We start from the raw sequence: 27,941 nt of genomic DNA, 5'->3' as shown, positions 1-27,941 counted from the left end.
GTTGACTATCCTGACATGATCATTACACACTGTATACATAAATTGAATTAATATGCCATACTCTATTTGTTCAATAAAGAAAATAATCATAGGGCTGTGCCTATGTCTCAGTGGTTAAACCACCTTGATTTCAATCCACAGTATCAAAAATTTATTTTTCTAAGATTTACTTCCACAATAAATTTATGAAAATTAACTTTAGTTGTTATATGCAGTTTTAAACATGGGAATAGCAATTATACATATTTTAAGCTAAATGAAAAATTCCTTAGCATGACATATGTCATTTGAGATTATTTCTAAAAAATATATCTTATGGGATAAATGAGAATTTTCAAGTATTTCTCATCCAAAGTGGGAATAATTTGAGGCAAGCTGGAAAATGACAAAGGAAAGGGGTGCATTTCATAGTGATCACAGTGTGCAATAAAATGAAAGTTGTAGGGGATTATGTGTCGAAGTTGAAATCAAAGAAATGGAAACTCTGTATTAATTTTGAAGGACCGATTCCTGATTCCACATTCCAGTGAACAATCTGGGATTCTGGTTCTGAGGCTCTGAGCCCTGCAATCATGGGCACTAATTCAGTCTCAGCACAATTAACATTTTTATCTTCCTGTGCCACAGAGTCTCCTCAGAGCACTCTTGATGTCCTTGTTCCTCAGACTGTAGATGAAGGGGTTCAGCATGGGGGTGACCACAGTGTACATCACTGAAGCCGTTACAATGGAGTGTGAATTTTGGGTCACAGCAGAACTGAGGTACACACCTAGGCTTGTGCCATAAAATAAGGAGACCACAGAGAGGTGAGACACACAGGTGGAGAAGGCTTTGTACTTGCCCTGAGCTGATGAGATTGCACGGATGGAGGACACGATCTTGTGGTAAGAGTAAAGGATGCCAGTCAGGGGGGCACCAGCCAACAAGACAGCAGCAAAATATATCACCACCTCATTAAGAAAGGTGTCAGAGCAGGCACGCTGAACCACCTGGTTAAGTTCACAGAAAAAATGGGGGATTTCCAAGTCTGTGCAGAAGGACAGCTTCAATATCATTAAGCTTTGTAACAATGCATGTAGGACACTCACAACCCAGGACACCAGAACTAGCAATCCACAGAGCCAGTGGTTCATGATGACCATGTAGTGCAGGGGGTGACAGATGGCCACAAACCGGTCATAGGCCATGACAGTCAAAACGAAGTCATCCAACCCAACAAAGAGTACAAAAAAGTGGATCTGGGTGATGCAGTCTGCGTAGGTAATAGCATTGCTCTGTGTTTGGATGTTCACCAGCATCTTGGGGATGGTGGTGGAGGTGAAGCAGATGTCCACAAAGGACAGGTTGGACAGGAAGAAGTACATGGGTGTGTGCAATTGGGAGTCTGAGATGGTGGCCAGGATGATGAGCAGGTTCCCCAGCACAGTGACCAGGTACATAGACAGGAAAATGCCACAGATGAGGGGCTGCATTTCTGGGTCCTCTGCAAGTCCCAGAAGAAGGAATTCTAAATGTTGAGTATCATTCCCTGGTTCCATATGCATGTGTCTACCAGAAATGAGAAAAAGTGCATAACTAACTGTCCCTAGACAAATATTACTTATATCATTGAAATGAAACACTACATATTTTGCTGTATATCATAATTTCAGTGACTGGTGTGTAGCTCATGTTGGAGTGGTTGCCTAACATATGCAAGGACCTGTTACCATCCATTTACCTCAAAAAAGAAAAAGAAAAGCCAAAGGAAAGGAATGAAATTAACTTCTATAGAACATGTGCGGCTCTTGTCCCCTAAGGGATCTGAGCCACCTCTTATGGCAAATTCCTGTTTCATTCTCAAGTTTTCACTAGGAAGTCATGCATTTCAGAATTCTAAAGAAAAATTATCCAGACCTTTGAGTATTGTAAATTGAGCCCCTATTATGAACACTTTGGTTGTTTCTGTGTCTTGGCTACAGTGAATTGTGCATCAGTCAATGTGGAAGGGCAGATTTCTTCAAAATACCCATTTCATTTTCTTTGGCTGCACACCCATAGTAGGATTGCTGCATAAATTTTCTGGATTATCCATATTGTTTTCCATAATGGCTTCATTAACTTGCATTCCTGGCAACTCTAGGACAGGATTCCTTTTTTTTTCCACATACTCACTGGCCCTTGATATCCTTGGTCTTCTTTGACAATAGCCCTTCCAACTGGAGTGAGGCAATATTCTACCATAGCTTTGATTAGCATTTCCCAGATGAATAGCAACTTTGGCACATTGCAGATGGCTATTGGCTATACAGATACACAGTGGAATAATATTTGACTATGAATAAAATGATGAATCTTAGCATTGGAGACAACACAGATGAACCTGGGGGACATTTATGACGTGAAATCAGCCAGGTACAGGAACACTAAAGCTGCATGCTATCATTCCTGTGTGGATTCTGAGATATTTGATATCATAGAATGTCAGCATAGCATGAGGGACACCACAAGCTGAGGTACATTTTGGGCCCAAAGGAATGAGGAGAAGCTCCTCAAGGGGAAAATATACAGTAAGACAAGAGGAATAGCTTCTGGTGATGTGTTGCACAGTAGGTTAATTGTAGTTAAAAATAACATATTACCTATTTTAAAATAGAGGGGAGGATTTTGAATGTTTGTCACAGAGAAATGATAAATGTTTCTGAAAATTAAGCCAATCATACTTGTTCAATTATTATACAATTTATACATGCATGTAAATATAGTTATTTTTGTGAACTTGTATAATTATATGTCAATTAAAAATAAAGCAATAACTAATTACTGAGTACCAACTATGTTTCACACATTGGATCAGAAATTGGTTTGAGTTAAAACAAAGAAGTCCCCATTATCCAAAGAGAGGGAAAGAACATAAGCATAAATGGTTAAAATCACCTAATAATTCCCATGGTGACGGGTACTAAGAGGGAAAAGGAAGAGTGAAAGGTAGTTGTACTTTCAATGCAGGGAAAACTAGCAGGAAAAGGTGCATCCAAACACAGACAACAAGTCAATCCTCAGTGGTGTGGTCTTCACTGGGGGGACAGTCAGTACACCGGTCCTAAGGAACATGTTTCTTTCAAAAAACTGAGGCACAAATGAAATCTGTTGGCAAGGAGGCGGAAAAAGATGGAGAGTGATGAGAGATGGTGTCAGAGAATATTAAAGAATGAGCTGGCCTCACTGCTCTCTGAGGCTACAAAGTACAGGGCATCCTTCATCCACACCATGAACTTCTTGCCCTTAGATTTGCAGCAAACACTTTCTGTGGATTGCAAAAGGATTCCCTCCTTGCTACCACCTGAGGGATAAGTTCTGTCCTCTAGCTGCTAAGAATCAACCTGGAATATATAAGATCAGGTCACCTTTTCTGAGCCCTACATGAGGCACACACCCACACACACACTCACACACTCTCATAGCCCTGATTTCTGCCATGGCCTCTCAGCACCAGTCACCCTGACAAGGTAGTGAGCTTCAACAAAACCAGCTGAGTTTGTCTTTTCTCTGAAGAATGTGGACAGGGTACCTGGAGATTCCACTAGACACTCTTTTCATGAATAAATGAGTGAACCCACCTAATATACAAACATAGATATGATAAATTGTGGTATAAAGGGGTATTAAGAATTGTAATGCAAAAAAAAAATCAATAAGAGTTTATATATAATCGCATAATTTGGCTTGAACATACTTTATATACAGAGATATGAAAAATTGTGCTGTGAATGGATAATTATGAATGTAATGCATCCCACTATTGTCATTAAGAAAGAAATAAAAAAAATGCCTCTCTTTTTCCCGGTGTTTGAAAAGGAGCATGAAAATCTGTGCAGTCAACACAGGGGAAAAACGAAATAGAGAAGGATGGGGAGTGAGAGAAAACAAGAGATAAGGCAAAGGGGTGGAAGGAACATGAAGAGGTGAGGGCAGAGACTGAGCTGACGTGAATCCAGGGGAACAGGACCTTGCAAGCCCAGGTGTCTTTTCTCCAGGAGGAAAAGGCTAGCCTTTGTCCTAGCAGTATTCCAAGCCCAGTGACCCTCGCTGAGTGCCCAGCACAAACCATAAGCAGCAAAATACATTTGCCCAAAACACCAAAGTTGTGATATCATGTTCTTAATCTACATTTTTAATGTTGTAATTATTGCATTGCAGTGATGCATAGTTGTTGGGGTCATTAAATATTTTTAGTTGTAGATGGTCACAATACCTGTATTTTATTTACTTATTTTTTTTTCTGATAATTGAACCCAGTGCCCACACCTGCCAGGCAAGCACTCTGTCTCTAAGCCCCAGCCCCAGCACTGTTAGGGTCATTTTGACACAATCTCACATACAGGGAATCTATTTTGCTCCACTTTAGTTCCCTATACCTCCCTTTTCCCTCCTCTCCTCCCTCCCACTGTTCCTCTTCCTTGTGTCAAGGCACCTCACAGACCATACACTTCAAAAGGAAAAAAAAAGACCAAAGGTCAAAAATCAGCAATTCACAAGAGGAGCTATCCAATGTACCTACAGCCAAGTGGGGAATTTTTAATATGAAATAGCAGATGTGTCTTCTCTAGTTCTGCCCTTTCTCCTAACCTATTGTCTTGCCCTAGGTATGTTGCAGATAAGGCACACCTTTCTCACTATTTTAAAATTCCTACAGAATCATTGTTCCTGTTTACTGAGTATATATGTGATCATTCCATATATGTATATGCTGTTTGAAAATCACATCAGAGTAATTAGCCTTTCAATCGCCTTACGTCCTTAACATTACTTTGCTTGTTTTGTGTTTTTTTTTTGTGTGTGTGTGTGTGTGTGTGTGTGTGGCATCATTTCATGATTGTTCTTGGGTTTGGGGCTTTTAAAAAATTTTTATACATGTTATTTTGTTAGACATAATAATTATATATGTTTATGGGGCATATTGTGATGTTTTGATACATTGCATAATGATCAAAAAATGGTACCAGCAAGAAAATGTAAAAATAAAGTGCTTGAGCATTGAAAATAAAAGAGAAGGAATGAGAGTAAAAAGTTATGATTGAATCTTTCTTATCTAAAGATAAACAAACTCCAATATACTTGTGTATGGTGGATATGATCTCCAGTAAAATGATGAGGAGCAATGTCTACATTTCTACTTCGTGGAAAATCAAGAGGCACAGAGACTTAAGCGAGATAGGAAAATAAGTTGGAAATATGTTGAAAAGTTAACTTATTAGTGCAAGGAGTGCAGAAGTACTTTCACCAGCATTTTGGCTTAAAGCAAGGATTCACAAGTCACGAAATATCCGATTTTGAGTCACATCTTTCAGAATGAAAAACCCTGCCAGGATCTCAATAACAAACACTGATCTATTGGAAAATATTAGAATCTGTAGACTTTCAGAGACTCCCCACAGATAAATCTCCACTTATGTGCTGTGCATATGTAAATTAAACAAGGGGCAATATGCAAAAAGTGAAAAAAAACCTGAAGAATTAAAAAATAATAGAATGAGAAGGAATAAACTCTAAACCTAATCAAAGGGTCTTAATAATTTGAAATAGAGAGGTCGACGGCCATCCTGCTGACTTCATCTTGACAGGTTGTGAAATATTTGCAATGAAAAACTCTTTGTCATACTCATCTTCACTTATTAATTTAGTTCATTTTCCATGTGGATACCCAGAGAGGAAGAGGATTCACTGAAATATCTATATCATGAGTTTCTCCTGCAGGAATTTATTTACAGAAATTCCTAAATCAGATCTTTCTCACCAATATGAAAATGGGCTTAAATATGTTCCACTATAACTTTTTTTTAAATGTGCTCCCTCCAGTGCATATCTCTCCATACTTAATACTGGACTTACCCATTCCTCATTGCAAAGGTAAGCAGACTTACATTTTACTTTATTTGAACCACTTTGTGCTCCCATCCCTCTTCTAATTGAGATTCTGTTACCATAAGTTAATTGTCAAGAGTGACCCCATGTTGCTGATATCTTGGTCACTTCTCCTTTTTAGTATCTTATAAATCCATTAATAAATAAATTAAGCTAGCAAAGGACACCACCATCTCTGGGCTGCAGGCCAGGCTAGTTGGGCTCTCAGGGAACCTCAGGTGAAAGCTCCTGCCTTCCTTCTCTTCAGTCCCCTCCTGCAGTGTCTGCTGGGTCCTCAGGCTCACCTGGGTGTCATCTGTGATGGGAGGGACTTCATGCACAGGCTTCAGTTCTTCCCTGGATATTGAAGGTGCAGAGCGAGGCTCTGACCCCAGACAAGAGAAGAGAAATGGGTCCAGCTTTGGTCCTCAAGTCAGATTTCAAGATTCTGAAGAATCAATGTGCCCCAGGGTGTGCACTCAGGGAGAGCAGGAGCAATCATAGTCTACAGCTTCCTCTATCTGCTCAGTAGGCACATGTCCTTCTTTTTAATCCAACCTCTAAGCACCTGAATTCCCTGCAGGGCTCTGGTGTATAATCAGGAAAGGAAGAGTTTGCATAGATTCCCCTGAGATCAGAGTGGAGTGCTATTGATCTGCCCCTTTTTACCACCAATCCATGACCTCACCTTCCCGATATCCCGCCACCCATCACCACATCCACCCTTTGTGTTCCACTTTTCTTCCCTTGTCTAAAACTAAGAAACCTGCCCTGGTTAGGTATCTTGTGTCCACAAAACACTGACCCACATTGGGGACACAGTCTCTGGCATCTTCATATGTTTTCTCTTTCCCTCTTTAACAGAGGAGTGAGCTGTTTTTTGTTTGTTTGTTTGTTTGTTTGTTTTTTGACATGTGACACCACAGGATGGCACCACCTGCACTCATCCCACTTTGCTGACAATACCAGAAATTTCATGCTGGTAATGATCTTACATTTCTATAATGAGGGACCAAAGGATGGTTCTTGATTACAGATGTGAGTATGAATTGGAAGAGATAAAGACCTAGAATGATGGAAACTAAATAACCTGGTATGTTATTGATGAGGTTGCCTGAACCGAGGAACTCAGGACTCTGGCAATAACAGAAGAGTGTGGGCTTCCCATGTGTGTGCAGAAGGGAAGCAATAGGAGAGGTTATTAAGTAGTAAAAGCCACAATGTAAATTGCACGTCCTTCTGTACCATCTCCCCTAGTCTCTACACAGCAGAGAGTGAGAACAATGAAATGTCAGATGCCAACATTTCTTATTGTCCCAAATGTGTTTACTTCAGTATCCAACATTTTTACCAATCAGAAAGCAAACTTCACCACAGTCTTCTGTACATTTTATGTCTGGATTGACAGACAGCCACAGCATATTATAAACATGTCAATGTTCTCTTCATTTTCCTGCTCTTGTTTGAAGAAAGTACACAGGGTAATTTTAAGCACAGGATGCACCATGACAGCAATGACAGCTTACAGTCACATGAGAGAAAGTGAACAGCAATCACAGGTTCAAGAGGAAAGGGAAACACATCAAAATGTGAACAGTTTATGAATGGCTTCTTCATATGTCCATCACTTTTTATTTATAATTTTAATGGAACTTTTAATTGGAGAAAATTGTAGATTAATGGGCAGTAGTAAAAACTGACAGGGAGAGATCCAAGGCCCCTTTCATGAGTTTCCACCATGGGAACACTGAGCAAAATATCACAGCCAGGTATTTACACTGATAACAAGGAAATGAAATCACAGCAAAGAGAATCGTCCATGGCCATGTTTATTGTAGCATCATTCACAATAGCTATGCTATTAGGTCACCTAAGTGCCCATCACCTGATGAGAAGAGGAAAGAAGCATGGCATATAAACAACTTGAACATACTCAGCCATATGTAAGGATGAAATCCTGTTACTTGGGGCAATGTGGATGGACCTGGAGGATATTGTGCTAAGTGAAGAAGGCAGATACCAAAAGACAAGCACTTCATGGTGTCTCAAGAAGAGATTAAAAAAAAAGTAAAATGTCACCCTGAACAAAGGATAGAGATTTATAGATGTTGGGAAGGGGTTAGAGAGGGTGGATAAAGCGAGGCTGGATTTGATCACGCAGACTGTGGGCAGGTGTGGAAATGTCAGGCTGAACCTAACATTTACAACAATTGATAATATTCAAAATAAAAAACAGAATAGCTCCCATCAGTCACATGTCCTGAGTTTTGCCCTGGTACAGCCCCATCTGCTCCCCTCCCTGCCCAGAGCCTGGACCTTCAAACCACTAATCTATTCACCATTTATATATTGCTAGCATTTCAAAAGTGCTGTCTAGCACATAGAAATATGTGCCGGGGAAAATGGTGAAGTAGGTACCTCTGGGGACCTCTTTTGCCCATGACTATGTTAGGACTGTGGACACCATGCTGAAAAAGAAACAGGATCAAAAAAGTTGAGAATAAGACCTAATGACCAGCTAACACCATGGTATGTTAAAAGCACCTTATGAAGATTGGAAGTTCTGGAAGTAATACATGAAAAAAAATGAACACACAATTGAAAATTTATTCTCTGTTGGGCATGGTGGCGCATGCTTGTAATCTCAGTGACTCAGGAGGCTGAGGCTGGAGGATCAAAGATGAAGGTCAGCCTCAGTAATTTAGTGAGGCCTAAGTACATAGGTAGACACTATCTCAAACAAAAACCATAAATGTCCATGGGTATGTCTCAGTGGTTAAGCACCCTTGCGTTCAATCCATAGTACTAATTTTTTTCTGAGATTTGCCTCCAGAATAAAATAATGAAAACAATTTTATTTGATAAATATTTTCACAATGAATATAAATTATGACTATTTTTAGCAAAATAAATAATTAAATATCATGACACATGCCATTTGAGATTAACTGATTTCTAAAATTATATCTCATGGAACATATAAGAATTCTCAAGAATTTCTCATCCAAAGATGGGAATATTTTGAGAAAGTTCAGAAATGACAAATGAAAAGGATTGAATTTCATAGAGATCAGAGTGTGCAAAAAAATAATGATTCGGTGGAATTGTATGCAGAATTCAAAATCAAAGAAATTGAAATGCAAGAATAAAGCAGAAGGAGCAAGTTTTGCTTCCAGAATCTGATAAAGAATCCCACATTCTGACTTGGAGGCTCTGAGCCCTGCAATCAGGGGCACTTATTCAGTCTCAAAACAATTGACACTTTTATCTTTCTCTCGCAGAGTCTTCTCAGAGCACTCTTGATGTCCTTGTTCCTCAGACTGTAGATGAAGGGGTTCAGCATGGGGGTGACCACAGTGTACATCACTGAGGCTGTTGCAGTAGAGTGTGTGTTTTGAGTCACAGCAGAACTGAGGTACACACCTAGGCTTGTGCCATAAAATAAGGAGACCACAGAGAGGTGAGACACACAGGTGGAGAAGGCTTTGAACTTGCCCTGAGCTGATGAGATTGCACGGATGGAGGACACTATCTTGCAGTAAGAGTAAAGGATGCCAATGAGGGGGCCAACAGCCAGCAAGAGAGCAGCAAAATATATCACCACCTCATTAAGAAAGGTGTCAGAGCAGGCACGCTGAATCACCTGGTTAAGTTCACAGAAAAAATGTGGGATTTCCATGTCTGTGCAGAAGGATAGGCACAACATCATTAAGCTTTGTAACAATGCATGTAGGAAACTCACAACCCAGGATACCAGTACTAGCAATCCACAGAGCCTGTGGTTCATGATTACCATGTAGTGCAGGGGGTGACAGATGGCCACATACCGGTCATAGGCCATCACAGCCAAAAGAAAGTCATCCAACACAACGAATAGTACAAAAAAGTGAATCTGGGTGATGCAGCCTGCATAGGAAATGGCCTTGCTCTGTGTCTGGATGTTCACCAGCATCTTGGGGATGGTGGTGGAGGTGAAGCAGATGTCCACAAAGGACAGGTTGGAGAGGAAGAAGTACATGGGCGTGTGCAGGTGGGAGTCTGAGATGGTGGCCAGGATGATGAGCAGGTTCCCCAGCACAGTGACCAGGTGCATGGACAGGAAAAGGCCAAAGATGAGGGGCAGCAGTTCTGGATCCTCTGCAAGTCCCAGAAGAAGGAATTCTAAATGCAGAGTATCATTCCCTGGTTCCATATGCATGTGACTACAGAAATGAGAAAAAGAGCATAACTATTTTTCCCTAGATAGGTATTATTCACATCATTGAAATGAAACGATACATATTTTTCTGAAAAGAATTAATTTAGGGAGTAGCTCAGTGGTGGAGATATTGCCTAACATGTGCAAGGTCCTGGGTTTCAACCTTAGCCCCACAGAAAGAGAAAAAGAAAAAAAACAAGGGAAAGGAGAGAAATTAACTTCCATAGAAGATCTGTGTGTCTTATCCCCTAAGGGATATCGTGCCAACTCTATAATGAATTTCTACTTCACTGCGTGGTTCACTAAAAAGTCATATATTCAGAATTGTAAAGATTTTCATGCATTTCAGAAATACAAATCAAACACCCCTGATGAACACTTTGTGTCTTGGCTACTGTGAATTATGCATAGTAAACTAGGAAGGTCAGATATCTCCACAACATACTCATTTTATTTCTTTGGCTACATACCCAGCTGTAGGATATCTGGTTCACATGGTGACTCTGTTTTAGTTTTGTGGAACCTCCCTAACTTTTTCCACAATGACTTCATTAATTTGCATTTCTACCAACTCTGAATAAGGATTCCCCTTTTCTCCACATTCTCACTGGCCCTCTCACTGATATCTTTGGTCATTTTGATAACATCCCTCCTAACTGGTGTGAGGTGATATTCTAGTGCAGTCTTAATAAGCATTTCCCTGGTAATTGGCAATCTTAAGCATTTTTCATATGACTATTGGTTGTTTGTATGTGGTAGAGATACACAGTGGAATAATATTCATTATTAATGAAAGCTTGAATCCTGTCACGGGGGACAACTTAATGCTGTATTACTCAGTACATAATTATAGTTAAAACTAATATATTACATATTTTAAAATAGCTAAAGGGGAGGATTTTGAGTATTCCACCATAGAGAAATGATAAATGTTTCAGGTAATTAAGCTGATTACCCTTATGCAATTATTACAATATTTACACAAGTATGGAAACATATAGTTATACCTATAAAGTTGTACAATTATGTTAATTAATAATAAACAATAACTAATTATTAAGTATCAACTCTATTGCATCAGTAATATGTATAAGGACAAAAATCTCCATTACCCAGTGAGAGGGAGAGAACATAAGAAAAATATTTTAAGATCACTTAATATGTCCCATGGTGATGGGTACTATGAAGAAAAAAAAAAGAGTAGAGAGGTATTTGTACTTTTACAGCAATGCAGGGAAAACCAGCAGGAAGAGGGGCATCCAAAGAGAGACCACAAGGAAGGCAGGGCAGGAGCCCCAAATGATCCTCAGCAGTGTGGTCTTCAAGAGGGGAATAGTAAGTGCAAAGATCCTCAGAAATGTGCTTGTTTCAGGAAACCGAGGCTTAAAAGAAAGGCCTTGGAGAGGAGAAGGAATAGGAGGGGGAGAGATGAGAGATGGTGTCAGAGAATGTTGAGGAATGAGCTGGCCTCACTGCTCTCTGAGGCTACAAGGTAAAAGGAGACCTTCATCCACATCCTGAATCTCTTTCCTTAGATTTGCTGCAAAGATATTCTGTGAATTGCAAAGGATTCCCTCCTTGCTACCACCTGAGGGTTAAGTTCTGTTCTGACCTCTAGCTGCTAAGAGTCACCCTGGAATATATAAGCTCAGGTACCCCTTCTCCGAGCCCTCCATGAGGCACATGAACACACACACACACACACACACACACACACACACACACAAACACACAACACACCCTGGGCTCATGGTTTTATTTCTGCATGGCCTCTCAGTCCCAATCACCCTGACAAGGCTGTGAGTGTCGACACCACAGCTGAGATGATCAGTTCCCTACAGAATGTGGACAGGGCACCTGGAGAGTCCACTCAACACAGTTTCCATGAACAAATGAGTAGATCCACTTAAGAATGCTGCTCTTCTTCCCTGTGTTTACAAAGGAGCATGAAAATCTGTGCAGTAAACAGAGGGAGGAAGAGAAATAGAGAAGGATGGGGAGTGAGAGAAAAGGAGAGTGAAGGCAAAGGGGTGAGAGGAACATGAAGAGGTGAGGGCAGATAGTGAGCTGACGTGGACCCAGAGGAACAGGACCTTGCAAACCCAGGTGTCTCTTCTCCAGGAGGAAAAGGCTGCCTTGGATTTAGCAGCATTCCAAACCCAGTGATCCTTACTAGGTGCTCAGCAAAAAACCTAAGCAGCAAAAGTAAATTAGCCAAAAGACCAAAGTAGTAACATTTTTTAACCTACTGTTTAATGTTTTTAGTAGTGCATTGCAGTGAAACCTAATGTTGGGGTCCTATTGACACAATCACACATACATGGAATATAATTGGGTCCACCTTGGTCCCCAGTACATTCTCATTCCCTCCTCTCCTCCCACCCACTAACCCTAACCCTTCCTGATGTCAAGGCACCTGACAGATTATACACTTCAAATAATAAAATGACCTAAGTCAAAAATCAACAATACACAACAGCAGATGCCAAAGTACGTATAGAAAGTTGAGAACTTTCAATATGAAATGGCACATCTGTCTTCCCTGCTCACCGAACCTATTGGCTTTTCCCTAGATTCATAGCAGATAAGGCAGGACTCTTTCTGTTTTAAAATTCACACAGAATTATTGTACCTGTTTTTGAATATACATGTGATAATTCAATATATATATGTGTTGTGTGTTGATCAAATCAGGGTGATTAGCATTTCATTCTCCTTAGACACCATTTATTTTATTCCATGAATTGTGGAATCAATTCATGGATGTTCTTGGGCTTGAGGGTATGTTACTTTTTATAAGTGTTATTTTGTTAGACACATAATAATGTATAGGTATTTTTATCAGGTATTTTCAAAAATGTTTTGATACATGAATACACTATTGTATAATGATCAGATCAGGGTACTAGGAATAAAATGTAAGAATAAATTGCTAGAGACTTGGAAATAAAAGATTAGAAAGTAGAACATAAAGTTATGATTGCATCTTATCTAAAGATATATAAACTCACATTTATTTGTGGAGGATGGAGCTGATCTTTAGTGAAATGATGAAGGGGAATGCCTTCCAACTGCTGGCCAAGATGACGAGGCTTTTGGAAATGCACCTACATCTAACTGTGCAAAATCAAGACACAGAGACACAACAGAAAATAAATTGGAAATGTGCTGAAAAGGTGACTTATTAGCACAAAAAGTGCAGAAAAACTTTCATCAGCATTGCTATTTAAACTGAGGATTCCCAAGTGAAGAAATATCAGATTATTGAGTCAGATATTTCAGAATGAAGAGCCCTGGCAGGAACTCAGTAACAAACACTCATCTATTGGAAGACATTAAAATCTGTAGATTTGCAGACACTCTTCACAGACACATCTCCACATATGTGCTGTGCTTATGTAAAAGAAACAAGTGGCAACATCAAAATCAGTGAAAAATATTCTGTCTGAAAGAACAAAATGGAAAAAGAAAGAAGGGGAAGGAATACACTCCTACCCAAAGATAAGGGTTTTAATAATTTGAAATAGAGAATTCAACAGCTTTCCAATTTACTTCATCTTGACTGTTTATGAAATAATTGCAAAATAAAACTCTATGGCATGCCCATTTTCACTTATTATGTAAATTTATTTTTCATTTGGATAATACTCAGAATGAAACAAGATTCTGTGAAATATCTGTATCAAGAGTTTCTCCTACAGGGATTTATTTGTGAAAAAAAATCTTAAACCTGGATCTTTCTTACAAATATGAAAATGTGCTGAAATATGCTCCTTTGTAATTTTTATTAAATGAGCTCCCCCCAGTGCATATCTCTTCATACTTAATTCTGGATTTACCCATTCCCCTTCCTTGCAAAGGTACGCAGACTTACATTTCACTTTAATTTGAGCCACTTCATGCCTCCCATCCCTCTTCTAATTGAGCTTCTGTGACCATAAGTAAATGGTCAACAGTGACCCTGTGTTGCTGATTTCTTAGTGACTTCTCTTTTTAGTACCTTATAAATCCATTAATAAATTACTTAATCTAGTAAAGGACACCACCATCTCTGGGCTGCAGGCCAGGATAGTTGGGCTCTCAGGGAACCTCAGGTGAAAGCTCCTGCCTTCATTCTCTTCAGTCCCCTCCTGCAGTGTCTGCTGGGTCCCCACTCTCACCTGGGTGGCATCTCTGATGGGAGGGTCTTCATGCACAGGCTTCAGTTCTTCCCTGGATGTTGAAGGTGCAGAGTGAGGCTCTGGCCCAAGACAAGGGAACAGAAATGGGTCCAGCTTTGGTCCTCAAGTCAGATTTCAAGATCCTGAAGAATCAAGTGTGCCATAGGGTGTGCACTCAGGGAGACTGGAGAAATCATAGTTTACAGCTTTCTCTATCTGCTCATTAGGCATATGACCTTCTTTTTACTCTAACCTCCAAGCACCTGATTTCCCTGCAGGACTCTGTTGTATACAGGAAAGGAAGAGTTTGCATAGATTCCCCTGAGATCAGAGTGGAATCAGGCAAATCCTCCCCTTATTACCACCAATCTATCAATGCCACCTTCCCAAAGTCCCAACCTCCCATCACCATATCCCTCGTCTGACATATAGTTTACTTCCATGTTTGAAGCTAGGAAACTTGCTTTGCTTAGGAATCGTATGTCTTCAAAACACTGACTCACATTGGGAAGACAGCCTCTGATGTCTCCAGAATTTTCCTATTTCCCTTTTATCAGAAAAGCATGCACTGTTTTTGTTTGTTTGTTGGTTGGTTGGTTGGTTTTTTAATATGAAGCCATAAGACAAGCCATCCTATATTCATCACACTTTGCCAATCATACCTAGAGTGTCATGCTTCTAATAAACTCATGTTTCTAATAAGGGACCAATTATGGCTCTTGACTTCAGATGTGAGTTGAGTTTGAAGGGATGAATAAAGTTCTCTTCAGGCACCATGACCTGAGCTGTCTTCCCATTTCATGCTCATTCAAAGTTGGCTCTTTTCATATCCCATCTCTCACATAAAAGATGAAGAAATGGACATTTGTATGTACATGTGTATCCATTTGGGTTGACAATTCAACTTTTAAGCAAAATGTCTTCCAAACCCAGAGGCACACATGGTCTTACTCACACCCTGTACCATGACCACTTTCTGTGGTATTTTCCACACATTTCATTTATTCCTCACAACATTGGTCTGAATTTATGCTTATTTCCCAAGATTACCTTCAGAAAAAAGTAGCATTGGGGAGATTAATTTTCTTGAATTAGAATTTTAATGGAGCCATATAAGTGTCACATATTTTTAGGGCACCATGTGGTGTTTCCATACTGGTATACATTGGGTAATGTCCAGATCAAGGTAAGCATATATACCTCCCCAAGATTTATCATTTCTTTGTGGTGAAAACACTCAAGAGTGGTTTAAAAAATAAGGAAAGTGAAAAAGGGAAGGGGGAGAGGAGGAAAAGGGGAAGTAATGGGGACTAAGTTGGAGCAAATTATATTCCATGCTTTATTATTATGTCAAAATGAATCCCCAAATTATGTATAATTATAAAGCACTAATTGCAAAGGATATTGGATTCCATCATTTTTGAAATATGCAGGACCTTATCATGACTGTACTCTGTGACAGAAGAGCAGAACCAATTCCTCCTACCTGACTACAACTTAGTACCCTGGGGCCAACTTTCTCTGTCCCTCATGATTCCTTACCCGTTCCAGCCTCTGGGAACCCACATTCTGTTCTGTTCTGCTGTGAGAGCAACTTCTGTACCTTCTACATGTGAGTGAGGTCCTGCTGTACTTGTCTCTCTGTGCCTGGCTTATTGCCCTTCACACGGTGACATCCAGTTCTCTCCATAGGATCAAGGATGACAATTTTATAACAATTATATATAAAACAGTTAAATCTTATTGAACACATTCTTCAATTGAGCACAAGTGGGGAAATGTTCATAGTAACACTTTATATACTTTATGAATATCTAGGAAAGTGGAGGTCAAATTCTCCAGAGCAGAGGTAGTTAGGAACAGATGGAAGCATAATTATCTTCATTTTTATTAATACTTACTGTGCACAAGTATTAAAGTATTGCACTGTACCCATACCTACATACAATTATTACATGTCAATTACACATGTTTCTGAAATTGTTTAAGAAAATAGACTAGTTGACTATCCTAAAATGATCATTACACACTGTATACATGAATTTAATTAATATGCCACTCTCTATTAATTTGTAGAATTAAGAAAATAATTTGGAATGAAATATCTTAAATTATGCATATCAATAAATTGATAAGATAATAGAATAAATCAGACATATTACCCTATGTGCATACATGTTTATAAGACGTGTATTACTCTACATCATGTATAACCCCATGAATGAAAAGTTATACTCCATTTATGTATGATGCATCAAAATGCATTCTTCTGTCATGTATAACTAATTGAAATATTTAAAAAAAATAAATTAAAAGAAACACTGATAAGAAAATAAAAAACTAGGGAAACATATGATGTATTGTGTACTGTGTAAATTTGCCTCATTACTACTAATAATTTACCTACCTATGATGTTACCCCTATAACATCAAGTTTTAAACCTCAAATATGGACAATAAAATGTACCCTAAAAATAAAGTAAATTAAATCCAAAGTAGCAAAATAGACATGTACAGATTATTTCAAAACATTTAAAATCTTAAAAACTCAAGAAGAAATGATCAATGTGCCTGAGCCAGTGACCAAAAGAGTAAATACAAGTGGTTTAGGAACATGAACCTATGCTCAACTTCATGATTACACAGAGAAAGTCACATTAAAATCATCAAGGGAACTTTAAATACCTTACCTTGGTGTTCACTTTAGTCCTAAAACTCAACACCCAGAGATAGAGCACTTCTTTGTTGGGGAGAATCCCTGCAGAAGGAGTTTGTATCAGAAGCTTCTCTTTTCTTTGACCTTGAGCTTTAACATTGGAAGAGCTTCTCCAGAGCCAGCTGGACATCAGGTCTGGGAGCCGGGCCTGGTCCACACAGCTTGTGTGTGTGTGGGCTCATCATCCCCTGTGACCTCAAGCTCGTTGCCTGGTGACCATAAGGTCCTGTTACCTCATGAAGGAGTGACCAGGAACCTCCAGAGACAGTGTGTATCAGATGGTCCAAACAACCGGCAAATGCTGAGTGGAGTTATAAAATCTTTAATTTAATGTTTACTTACATGTGATTGTACATATCAACAGGGGTGATTGTGGCATTTTAGCATATACTATGGTGTGTGCTGAATGAAACTGCTTAAGGAAAATTTCCCTCCCCATATCATTACCTTATGATTCCAGGTTTGTGCTCCTCACTTCAGATCTTCATAAAACACATGTCAAGATCTGGGCACTGCAGCCCCCACCCAACACACTCATTGTGAAACACCAGGACTGGGTCTTCCTATTCACCTGTGTTCCTGTACCTGTTATCCAGCCTCCCCTTCTCCTCCTCCTCCTGCCTCCTTCCCAGCCTCCAGTGTCACTATTCTGTATGTAGATTGAGGCTCCTTTGACCTCCCCATAGGAGTACATGCAGTGTTTGCTTCTGTCTGGCTTCTTTCATGGGACACAATGGCCTGTCCCCTTCATTGTGTTGTAAATGACAGTATTTTATTCTTCTTAAAGACTGAAGAGCTCAGTTATGGATATACCTCATTTCCTTTTCTATGCATCCACAGACAGGAAGCTCGGCTGCTTCCATACCTTGACTACTGTGAAGAAGGTGGGGAGTGCAGATAGTCTTTGGGTGCTGAGTTCACTCCCTCTCTTGCTTTATTATCAAGATCTACCTCCATGAGTCTGGATTATTTTTCTGCCTCAAAGCCTCTTAGATCATCAGCCCATGTATTGTTTTTTGGCTCAGACTCTCCCTTCTTTCTCTTCAATCATCTCTTAATTTTCATTCTATTTAACTAAAATTCACACAGGACAAACTCCTTACCAGGAACTGTGTGATACATCATAGTTGCAGGCACAGATGACATAGGGTTCATATTTCTAGGAATTCATAGTGAATGAGTGGAAAATTTCAGTAAGTAGAGGATGATGGGAACGAAAGAGGATCCAACAAAAAGTCAGGAAATCTTCAGAATTAGTCTCATTTACATCACCTCAGAATGCATCTCTGCAAGAGTTTCCAGGGCAACAAGGCATCACTTGTGAGGTCACTTGTTAAAGGTGTAAGATTTTGTTTGTTAAAATTAAAGACAATCCCTTATTGTAAATAACTGGGAAAGTGCCCCATTATATTCACACAACTGAGATTTCCTGGTGAAAGTTAAAAGGCTGATCCAATGTGGAACCTTAGAAAGAGTCCTGGGGACAGGGAGCTCCTGAAGGGAGACCCCAGGGAAGAGTGGCTTTAAAACCTGTGAAAGCTGAAGTCGTCAAAGGGCTGGATGGAGGAGGCCTGGCTCTCAGGCCCTTGATGTGGTGCCCACTGCTGCCCAGGGGAGTCCTGCCATGGCCTTCACTGGGACACCATCCACCTGACCCCTCCAACTCCCTGCTCCTCAGACAGTAGACAAAGGGAGACACCAAAGCCACATCAAGGTCATCTAGACAACAAAGTGACTACAGAACTGAGGAAGACCTCAAGGCCAGTGCTACAGTCTCAATCTTAAGTGTCACCCAAAGGCCCTTTGTTAAAGATTGGTCCCCAGCTTGGAGCTATTGGAAAATGGTAGAAATACTAAGAGGAAGGTCTAGTGGGAAATTTTAGTTCATTTGGTAATTGCCCTTGAAAAGGCTTGTAGGACCCACATCTGTTCCTCAATTTCTTCAACTTACAGGCCATGAGGTCAGGGGCTTTCTTTTGCCACATTCTTGCCACCCCTGGTCATGTGCTCATTCCAATAGGGCCAAGCCATGGGGCTAATCCAAAACAGATTGGAATCTTGAAAACTGTGAGCCAAAATAAATGTTCTCTCCTTATAAATCAATTATCTCAGCTGTTGTTTAGAGTAACAGAATGCTGACTCGCATAGAAAGTGCATAATGCAAGGACATTAACAATAGTTTAGACCACTTGCAGAAAAAGCTTTGAACTGGTTCCTGACTGTCAAAATTCTAGAATGATAGAAGCTAAGGACACTGCTATGTTATTGATGAGGTTGTCTGAATAGGGGAATTCAGGATTCTGGCAAGTCCAGAACAGTGTGGGGATCCAATGTTTGTGGAGAAGGAGGGCAGTAGAAGAGGTTTCCTTAAGTAAAAGCCTTATTTTAAATGAAATATTCATCATTACTGTCTTCTCTCATCTCTATGTAGCAGAGATCAAGATCAATGAATTGTCATATGCCAACATTTCTTTTGGTCCCAAATCTGTTTATTTCAATATTCCACGTTTTTACATCAACCTGAAAAGCAGACTTCACCACAGTCTTTGTAAATATTGTGTCTGGGTTGACATGGTCATCAAGATGGTGTTCTCATTCATTTACCATCTCTCATTAGAAGAAAGCACATGAGGGGAATTTGAAGCCTAGGATGCACCTGGACAGCAATGACAGCTTGGGATTCCATGGGAGAAAGTGAACAGCAATCATGAGTTCAGGAGGAAAGGAGAACACATTAACATTTAAACTATTTACAAATGGCTTGCTCTGTTTCCCTTTTTATTTATAATTCTTAATGGAACTTTCCATTTGGAGTACATTGTGGATTAACAAGTTGTAGTAAAAAAAAAGACAGAGATAAATCCACAGACCCTTTAGTAAGATTCCACCATGGTAACACTGAGCAAAATATCACAGGCAGCTTATCAGTGCTGATAACAAGGAAATGAACACACAGAGCAAGGAGAAGCTCCATGCTCATGTCTTACTACATCATTCACACAGGCTCAGATACAGAGTCAATGTAAGTGCCCATCACCAGAGGAGTGAAGTGAAAAAAAAACGTGGCATATATACAACATGGAATACCATTTATCCTTATGTAGGATGAAATCCTGTCATTTAGACCAATTTGGATGGAACTGGAGCACATTGTGCTAAGTGAATAAGGCAGATACCAAAAGAAAAGTACTTCATGGTCTCTCTCAACTGAAGAAGATAAAAATGAAACAAAATAAATGCTAACTTGAATATAGAATAGAGATTACTATACATCAGGTTGGAGAGGGTGGATAATGGATGGCTATATTTGATGAGTGTTCACCATGGGCATGTATGGAAATATCACACTGAACCTCCTTAATATTTACAGTTATTTATGCTCATGAAATAACAAACAGAAAAGTTGCCATGAGTCAAGGATCCCAAGTTTTGCCCTGTTACAGCCCCATCCACCTTTCTCCCTGCCCAGTGCCTGGCCCCCAGAACCATCAATCTGCTCACCATTTATATATTGCTAGAATTTCAAAAGTGTTGTCTAGCACATAAAAATGGTGGAGTAGATACCTCTGGGGACATGACCTGTTGTGCCCACGGCTATGTTAGGCACTGTGGACACCATGCTGAAAATGAAACACAATTCAAAAGTTAGAATAAAACCTAAAGACCAGCTAATACCTTGGGAAGTTAAAGGTTACCTTGTCAAAAATGGAAATTTGGAAATAATATAGAAAAAAATCAAAAATAGAGAATTGAGTATCTATTCTCATCCATGCATAGTGCAAACTTGCAATCCCAGTGACTCAGGAGTGTGAGGCAGGGGGATCATATATCAAACCATCCTCAGCAATGTAGTAAGGCCCTAAGCAACATAGAAAGACACTGTCTCAAACAAAAAACAGAAAGAGCTGTGCCTATGGCTTAGTGGTTAAACAGCCTTGGGTTCAATCCACAGTATCAAATTTTATTTTCTCAGATTTACTTACACAATAAAATTATTAAAATTAACTTTGTTATATTCAGTTTTCACATGTGAATAGTAATTATGCATATTTTAAGCAAAATGAACAATTCCTTAGCATGACATAAGTCATTTGAGATTATTTCTAAAAATATATCTTTGGGGATAAATGAGAATTTTCAATTATTTCTCATCCAAAGTGGGAATAATTTGGGGCAAGTTGGAAATGACAGGGGAAAGGGTTGAATTTCATAGTGATCACAGTGTGCAATAAAGTGAAAGGTGTAGTGGGATTGTATGTCAAAGTTGATATCAAAGAAATGGAAACTCTGTGTTAACATAGAAGGATCCAGTCCTGCTTCCACATTCCAGTGAATAATTGTGGATTCTTCTACTGAGGCTCTGATCCCTGGAATCATGTGCACTTATTCAGTCTCAGCACAATTAACACTTTTATCTTCCTGTGTCACAAATTTTTCTCAGAGCGCTCTTGATGTCCTTGTTTCTCAGACTGTAGATGAAGGGGTTCAGCATGGGGGTGACCACAGTGTACATCACTGAGGCTGTTGCAGTAGAGTGTGTGTTTTGCGTCACAGCAGAGCTGAGATACACACCTAGGGTTGTGCCATAAAATAAGGAGACCACAGAGAGGTGAGACACACAGGTGGAGAAGGCTTTGTACTTGCCCTGAGCTGATGAGATTGCACAGATGGAGGACACTATTTTGAAGTAAGAGTAAAGGATGCCAATGAGGGGGCCAAGAGCCAGCAAGAAAGAAGCAATATATATCACCACCTCATTGAGAAAGATGTCAGAGCAGGCACGCTGAATCACCTGGTTAAGTTCACAGAAAAAGTGCGGGATTATTTCCAAGTCTGTGCAGAAGGACAGCCGCAATATCATTAAGCTATGTAACAATGCATGTAGGACACTCACAATCCAGGACACCAGAACTAGCAATCCACAGAGCCTGCGGTTCATGATGACCATGTAGTGCAGGGGGTGACAGATGGCCACATACCTGTCGTAGGCCATCACAGTCAAAAGGAAATCATCCAACCCAGCAAAGAGTACAAAAAAGTGAATCTGGGTGATGCAGCCTGCATAGGTAATGGCCTTGCTCTGTGTCTGGATGTTCACCAGCATCTTTGGGATAGTGTTGGAGGTGAAGCAGGCATCCACAAAGGACAGGTTGGAGAGGAAGAAATACATGGGTGTGTGCAGGTGGGAGTCTGAGATGGTGGCCAGGATGATGAGCAGGTTCCCCAGCACAGTGACCAGATACATGAACAGGAAAAGGCCAAAGAGGAGGGGCAGCAGTTCTGGATCCTCTGTAAGTCCCAGAAGAAGGAATTCTAGATGTTGAGTATCATTCCCTGGTTCCAAATGCATGTGACTACAGAAATGAGAAAAAGAGCATAACCATTTTTTACAGACAGGTATTACTTACATCATTGAAATGAAACAATACATATTTTTGCTATAAATAATTTTAGTGATGTGTGTGTAGGTCATGTTGGAGTGGTTGCCTAACATATGCAAGGCCCTTTTTACAATCCACATACCTCATAAAAATAGAGAAATGCCATGAGAATGGGGGAAAAGGTAACTTCTATAGAACATGTGTGGCTCTTGTCCCCTAAGGGATCTTGTGTCACCTCTGAAAAGGAATTCCTGTTTCATTCTGAAGGTTTGACTAGGAAGTCATGCATTTCAGAATTCTAATAAGAAAGTTATTCAGGCCTTTGAGAAGTGTAAATGGAGCACCCCTCCTGAGCACTTTGGTTGTTTCTGTGTTTTGGCTACAGTGAATTGTGCATCAGTCAATGTGGAAGGGCAGATCTCTTCAAAATACCCATTTCATTTTCTTTGGCCACATACCCAGGAATAGGATTGCTACATCAAGTGATAACTGTATTTTAATTTTGTGGATTCTCTATTATGTTTTCCATAATGGCTTCAATAACTTGCATTCCTACCAACACCAGGTCAGGATTCTTTTTCTCCCCCATAATCATAGGCCCTTGATATCCTTGTCTTTTTGATAGTAGCCCTTCCAACTGAAGTTAGTCCAGAGTCTACCATAGTTTTGATTAGCATTTCCCAGATAATTAGCAATTTTGAGCACATTTAATACAGCTATTGGCCATTTGTAAGTGGTACAGATACACAGTGGAATAATAACATCTATTAATGAAACGATGAATCTTATCATTGGAGACAACAGAGATGAACCTGGGGACATTTATGAAGTCAAATCAGCCAGGTACAGGAACACTATAGCTGCATGATATCATTCCTGTGTGGATTCTGAGAAATTTGATCTCACAGAATGTCAGCATGGCATGATGGTCACAGAAGCTGAGGTGCATTCTGGGCCCAAATGGATGAGGAGAAGCTCCTCAAGGGGAAACAATTACAGTAAGTGAAGAGGAATAGCTTCTGGTGGTGTATTGCACAGTAGAGTAATTATAGTTAAAAATAACATGTTCCCTATTTTAAAATAGATAGAGGGGAGGACTTTGAATGTTTGTCACAGAGAAATGATAAATGATTCAGAAAATTAAGCCAATCGTACCTGTTCAATTATTATACAATTTATACATGTATGTAGATATAAAGTTATTTTTGTGAATGTGTATAATTATATGTCAATTAAAAATAAATGAATTACTAATTACTGATTACCAAGTATGTTCCATGCATTGGATGAGTAATCTGTATGAGTTAAAACACAGAAGTCCACATTATCCAAAGAGAGGGAAAGCACATAAGCAAAAATGGGTAAAATCACTTAATATGTCTCATGGTGATGGGTACTAAGAGGAAAAAGAAAGAGCAGAGGAACTTGTAGTTTTACAGCAATGCAGGGAAAACTAGCCGAAAGAGGGGCATCCAAAGAAAGACCACAAGGAAGGCAGGGCAGGAGCCACAAGTCATCCTCAGTGGAGTGGTCTTCATTGGGGGACAGTCAGTGCACAGGTCCTAAGGAACATGCTTGTTTCAACAAAATGAGGCATAAAAGAAAGCTGTTGGCAAGGAGAAGGAAAAAGGCCGAGAGTGATGAGAGATGGTGTCAGAGAATATTAAAGTGTGAGCTGGCCTCACTGCTTGAACCTCTTGCCCTTAGATTTGCTGCAAACACATTCTGTGGATTGCAAAAGGATTCCCTCCTTGCTACCACCTGAGGGTTAAGTTCTGTCCTCTAGCTGCTAAGAATCACCATGGAATATATAACATCAGGTCGCCTTTTCTGAGACCTCCATGAGGCAAACACACACACTCACACACTCTCATAGCTTGATTTCTGCCATGGCCTCTCTGCCCCAGTCACCCTGACAAGGTTGTGAGCTTCCACAAAACAAGCTGAGTTTGTCTTTTCTCTGAAGAATGTGGACAGGGTACCTGGAGAGTCCACTTGACACTCTTTCCATGAACAAATGAGTGAACCCACCTAATATGCAAACACAGGTATGACAAATTGTGGTATAAAGGTGTATTAAGAAGTGTAATGCAAAAAAATATCAATAAGAGAGCTCATGTATAATGGCATAATTTGTCATGAACATACTTTATATACAGAGTTATGAAAAATTGTGCTGTGAATTGGTAATTATGAATGTAATGCATTCCACTATTGTCATGTATGAAAGAAATAAAAAAAGAATGCTTCTCTTCTTCTCTCTATTTAAAAAGGAACATGAAAAGCTGTGCAGTTAACAGAGGGAGAAAGAGGAATAGAATATAATAGGGGGAGTGATAGAAAAGGAGAGAGAAGGCAAAGTGGTGGACAGAACCTGAAGAGGTGAGGGCAGAGACCGAGTGAGCTGATGTGGACAAAGTGGAACAGGACCTTGAAAGTCCAGGTTTCTCTTCTCCAGGAGGAAATGGCTGCCTTGGTCCTGGCAGTATTCCAATCCCAGTGACCCTCACTGAGTGCCCAGCAAAAACCTTAAGCAGCAAAATACATTTGCCCAAAACACCAAAGTATTGACATCATTTTCTCAATCTAGATTTTAAATGTTTTCATTATTGCATTGCAGTGATACATAATATTGGGGTTATTAAATATTTTTAGTTGTAGATGGTCACAATACCTGTATTTTATTTACTTATTTTTTCTGAGAATTGAACCCAGTGCCCACACCTGCTAAGCAAGTGCTCTGTCCCTGAGCCCTAGCCCCAGCCCTGTCGGGATCATTTTGACACACACTCTCATGCAGGGAATATACTTTGCTCCACATTTGTCCCCAGTACCTCCCTTTTCCCTCCTCTCCTCCCTCCCACTGTTCCTCTTCCTTGTGTCAAGGCACCCAACAGACCATACACTTCAAAAGAAAGAAAATGACCAAATGTCAAATATCAGCAACTCACAAGAGGAGATATGCAAGATATATACAGCAAAGTGGGGAACATTGAATATGAAATAGCAGATCTGTCTTCCCTAGTTCTGCCCCTTTCACCTGACCTATTGGCTTGTCCCTAGTTATGTTGCAGATAAGGCAGCCTTTTCTCACTATTTTAAAATTATTACAGAATCATTGTGCCGGTTCACTGAGTATATATGTGATCATTCCATATTTGTATGTGTTGTGTGTTGATCACATCAGGGTAATTAGCCTTTAAATCTCCTTAAGTCCTTATTCTACTTCCTTATCTTTTTACTTTGCTTGTTTTGTGTGTGTCATTTCATGATTGTTCTTGGTTTTGGGGCTTTTAAAAATTTTTTGTGCATGTTAGACATAATAATTATATGATTATGGGGCATATTTTGATGTTTTGATACATGAAAATGTTGCATAATGATCAAAAAGAGTACTAGCAAGAAAATGTAAAAATAAATTGCTAAAGCCTTGGAAATAAAAGATAAGAAAGTAGAGTAAAAAGTTATGATTGAATCTTCCTTATCTATAGAGAAACAAACTCCAATATACTTGTGGATGGTGGATGTAATCTCCAGTAAAATGATGAGGAGCAATGTGTACAATGAATCATGGAAAATCAAGAGGCACAGAGACCTAAGAGAGACATGAAAATAAGTCGGAAATATGTTGAAAAGTTGACTTATTAGTGCAAGGAGTGCATAATTTTCTTTTAAAGCAAGGATTCACAAGTCAAGAAATATCTGAATGCAAGGAGTGCAGAAGAACTTTCACCAGCATTTTTGTTTAAAGCAAGGATTCACAAGTCAAGAAATTTGTATTGAGTCACATCTTTCAGAATGAAAAACTCTGCCAGGAGCCAAATAACAAACACTGGCGTATTGGAAAACATTAGAATCTCTAGACTTTCAGAGACTCCCCGCAGATACATCTCCACTTATGTGCTGTGCTTATGTAAGTGAAACTAGAGACAGCATGCAAAATAAGTAAAATAAAAAATAAAAAAAAATAGAATGAGAGGGAATAGACTCAAACCCTAAGCAAAGGGTCTTAACAAATTGAAATATGTCGACAGCCATCCTGTTGACTTCATCTTACAGGTTGTGAAATACTTGCAATGTAAAACTCTTTGGCATATTCATCTTCGCTTATTAAGTTAGTTCATTTTCCATGTGGATACCCAGAGAGGAAGAGGGTTCAATGAAATATCTATATCATGATTTTCTCCTGCAGGAATTTATTTATAGAAACTCCTAAATCTAGATCTTTCTCACCAACATGAAAATAGGCTGAAACATGTTGCATTATAATTTTTTTTAAATGAGCTCCCTCCAGTGCATGTATCTCCACACTTAATACTGGATTTATCCATTCTCCTTTATTGCAAAGGTATGCACACTTACATTTTACTTTATTTGAATCACTTAGTGCCTCCAATCCCTCTTCTAATTGAGATTCTGTCACCATAAGTTAATGGTCTAGAGTGACCCCGTGTTGCTGATTTCTTGGTCACTTATGCTTTTTAGTATCTTATAAATCCATTAATAAATTACTTAAGCTAGCAAAGGACACCCCATCTCTGGGCTGCAGGCCAGTCTAGTTGGGCTCTCAGGAAACCTCCGGTGAAAGCTCCTGCCTTCCTTCTCTTCAGTCCTCTCCTGCAGTGTCTGCTGGGTCCTCAGGCTCACCTGGGCGGCATCTCGGATGGGAGGGTCTTCATGCACAGGCTTCAGTTCTTCCCTGGATGTTGAAGGTGCAGAATGAGGCTCTGACCCCAGACAAGAGAACAGAAATGGATCCAGCTTTGTTCCTCAAGTCAGATTTCAAGATCCTGAAGAATCAATGTGCCCCAGGGTGTGCACTCAGGGAGACAGGAGCAATCACAGCCTATAGAATTCTGTATCTGCTCATTAGGCACATGTCCTTCTTTTTATGCCAACCTCTAAGCACCAGATTTCCCTGGAGGACTCTGGTCTATAATAAGTAAAGGGAGAGTTTTCATAGATTCCCCTGAGATCAGAGTGGAGTGCTATTAATCTGTCCCTTTTTACCACCATTCCAAGAGCCTCACATCCCAATGTCCCACCATCCATCACCACATCCACCCTTTGTGTTCCACTTTTCTTCCCATGTCTAAAAATAAGAAATCTACCCTGGTTAGGTATCTTGTGTCCTCCAAACACTGACTCACATTGGGGACACAGACTCTGGCATCTCAGAAGTTTTCCATTCCATCTTTAACCAGAGGAGTGAGCTGTTTTTGTTTGTTTGTTTGTTTGTGAAATGTGAAAACATAAGACAGCACCTCCTGCTCTCATCACACTTTGCTGATGATACCAGAAATTTCATGCTGGTAATGAACTTATATTTCTATAATGAGGAACCAAATAATGGTTCTTGATTTCAGATGTGAGAATGAGTTTGAAGAGATAAAAACCTAGAATGATAGAAACTAAGTACCCTGCTATGTTATTAATGTGGTTGCCTGAACTGAGGAACTCAGGACTCTGGCAAGATCTCAGAACAGTGTCGGCTTCCCATTTGTGCGCAGTAGTGAGTCAGTAGGAGAGGTTCTTAAATAGTAAAAGCCACAGTGTAATTCACATTTCCATCTGTACCGTCTCCCTAGTATCTACACAGCAGA

The 27,941-nt window shown here is 39.7% G+C and overlaps 2 protein-coding genes across 2 annotated transcripts; both read right to left on the bottom strand.

The window, feature by feature from the left end:
* Positions 1 to 608: 608 nt before the first annotated feature.
* LOC308643280 (olfactory receptor 7A10-like) lies at positions 609 to 26,996 on the bottom strand (the record flags this gene model as incomplete). The annotated part of the gene is made up of 3 exons (XM_081283187.1): positions 609 to 1,362; positions 22,126 to 22,311; positions 26,986 to 26,996. The coding sequence occupies 3 exons, from the start codon at positions 26,994 to 26,996 to the stop codon at positions 609 to 611; spliced, it is 951 nt and encodes a 316-aa protein (XP_081139313.1).
* On the bottom strand, positions 9,110 to 10,075 carry LOC308645148 (olfactory receptor 7A10-like; the record flags this gene model as incomplete). Its single annotated transcript, XM_081287204.1, has 1 exon — positions 9,110 to 10,075. One exon carries the CDS (start codon positions 10,073 to 10,075, stop codon positions 9,110 to 9,112), a length of 966 nt encoding a protein of 321 aa, XP_081143330.1.
* Positions 26,997 to 27,941: the final 945 nt, after the last annotated feature.

The sequence above is a fragment of the Spermophilus citellus genome (assembly GCF_964194105.1).
Source record: "Spermophilus citellus genome assembly, chromosome: 3".
NCBI lineage: Eukaryota > Metazoa > Chordata > Mammalia > Rodentia > Sciuridae > Spermophilus > Spermophilus citellus.
The sequence above is the reverse complement of the archived record's forward strand: the minus strand, read 5'-3'. Positions and strand labels throughout refer to the sequence as shown.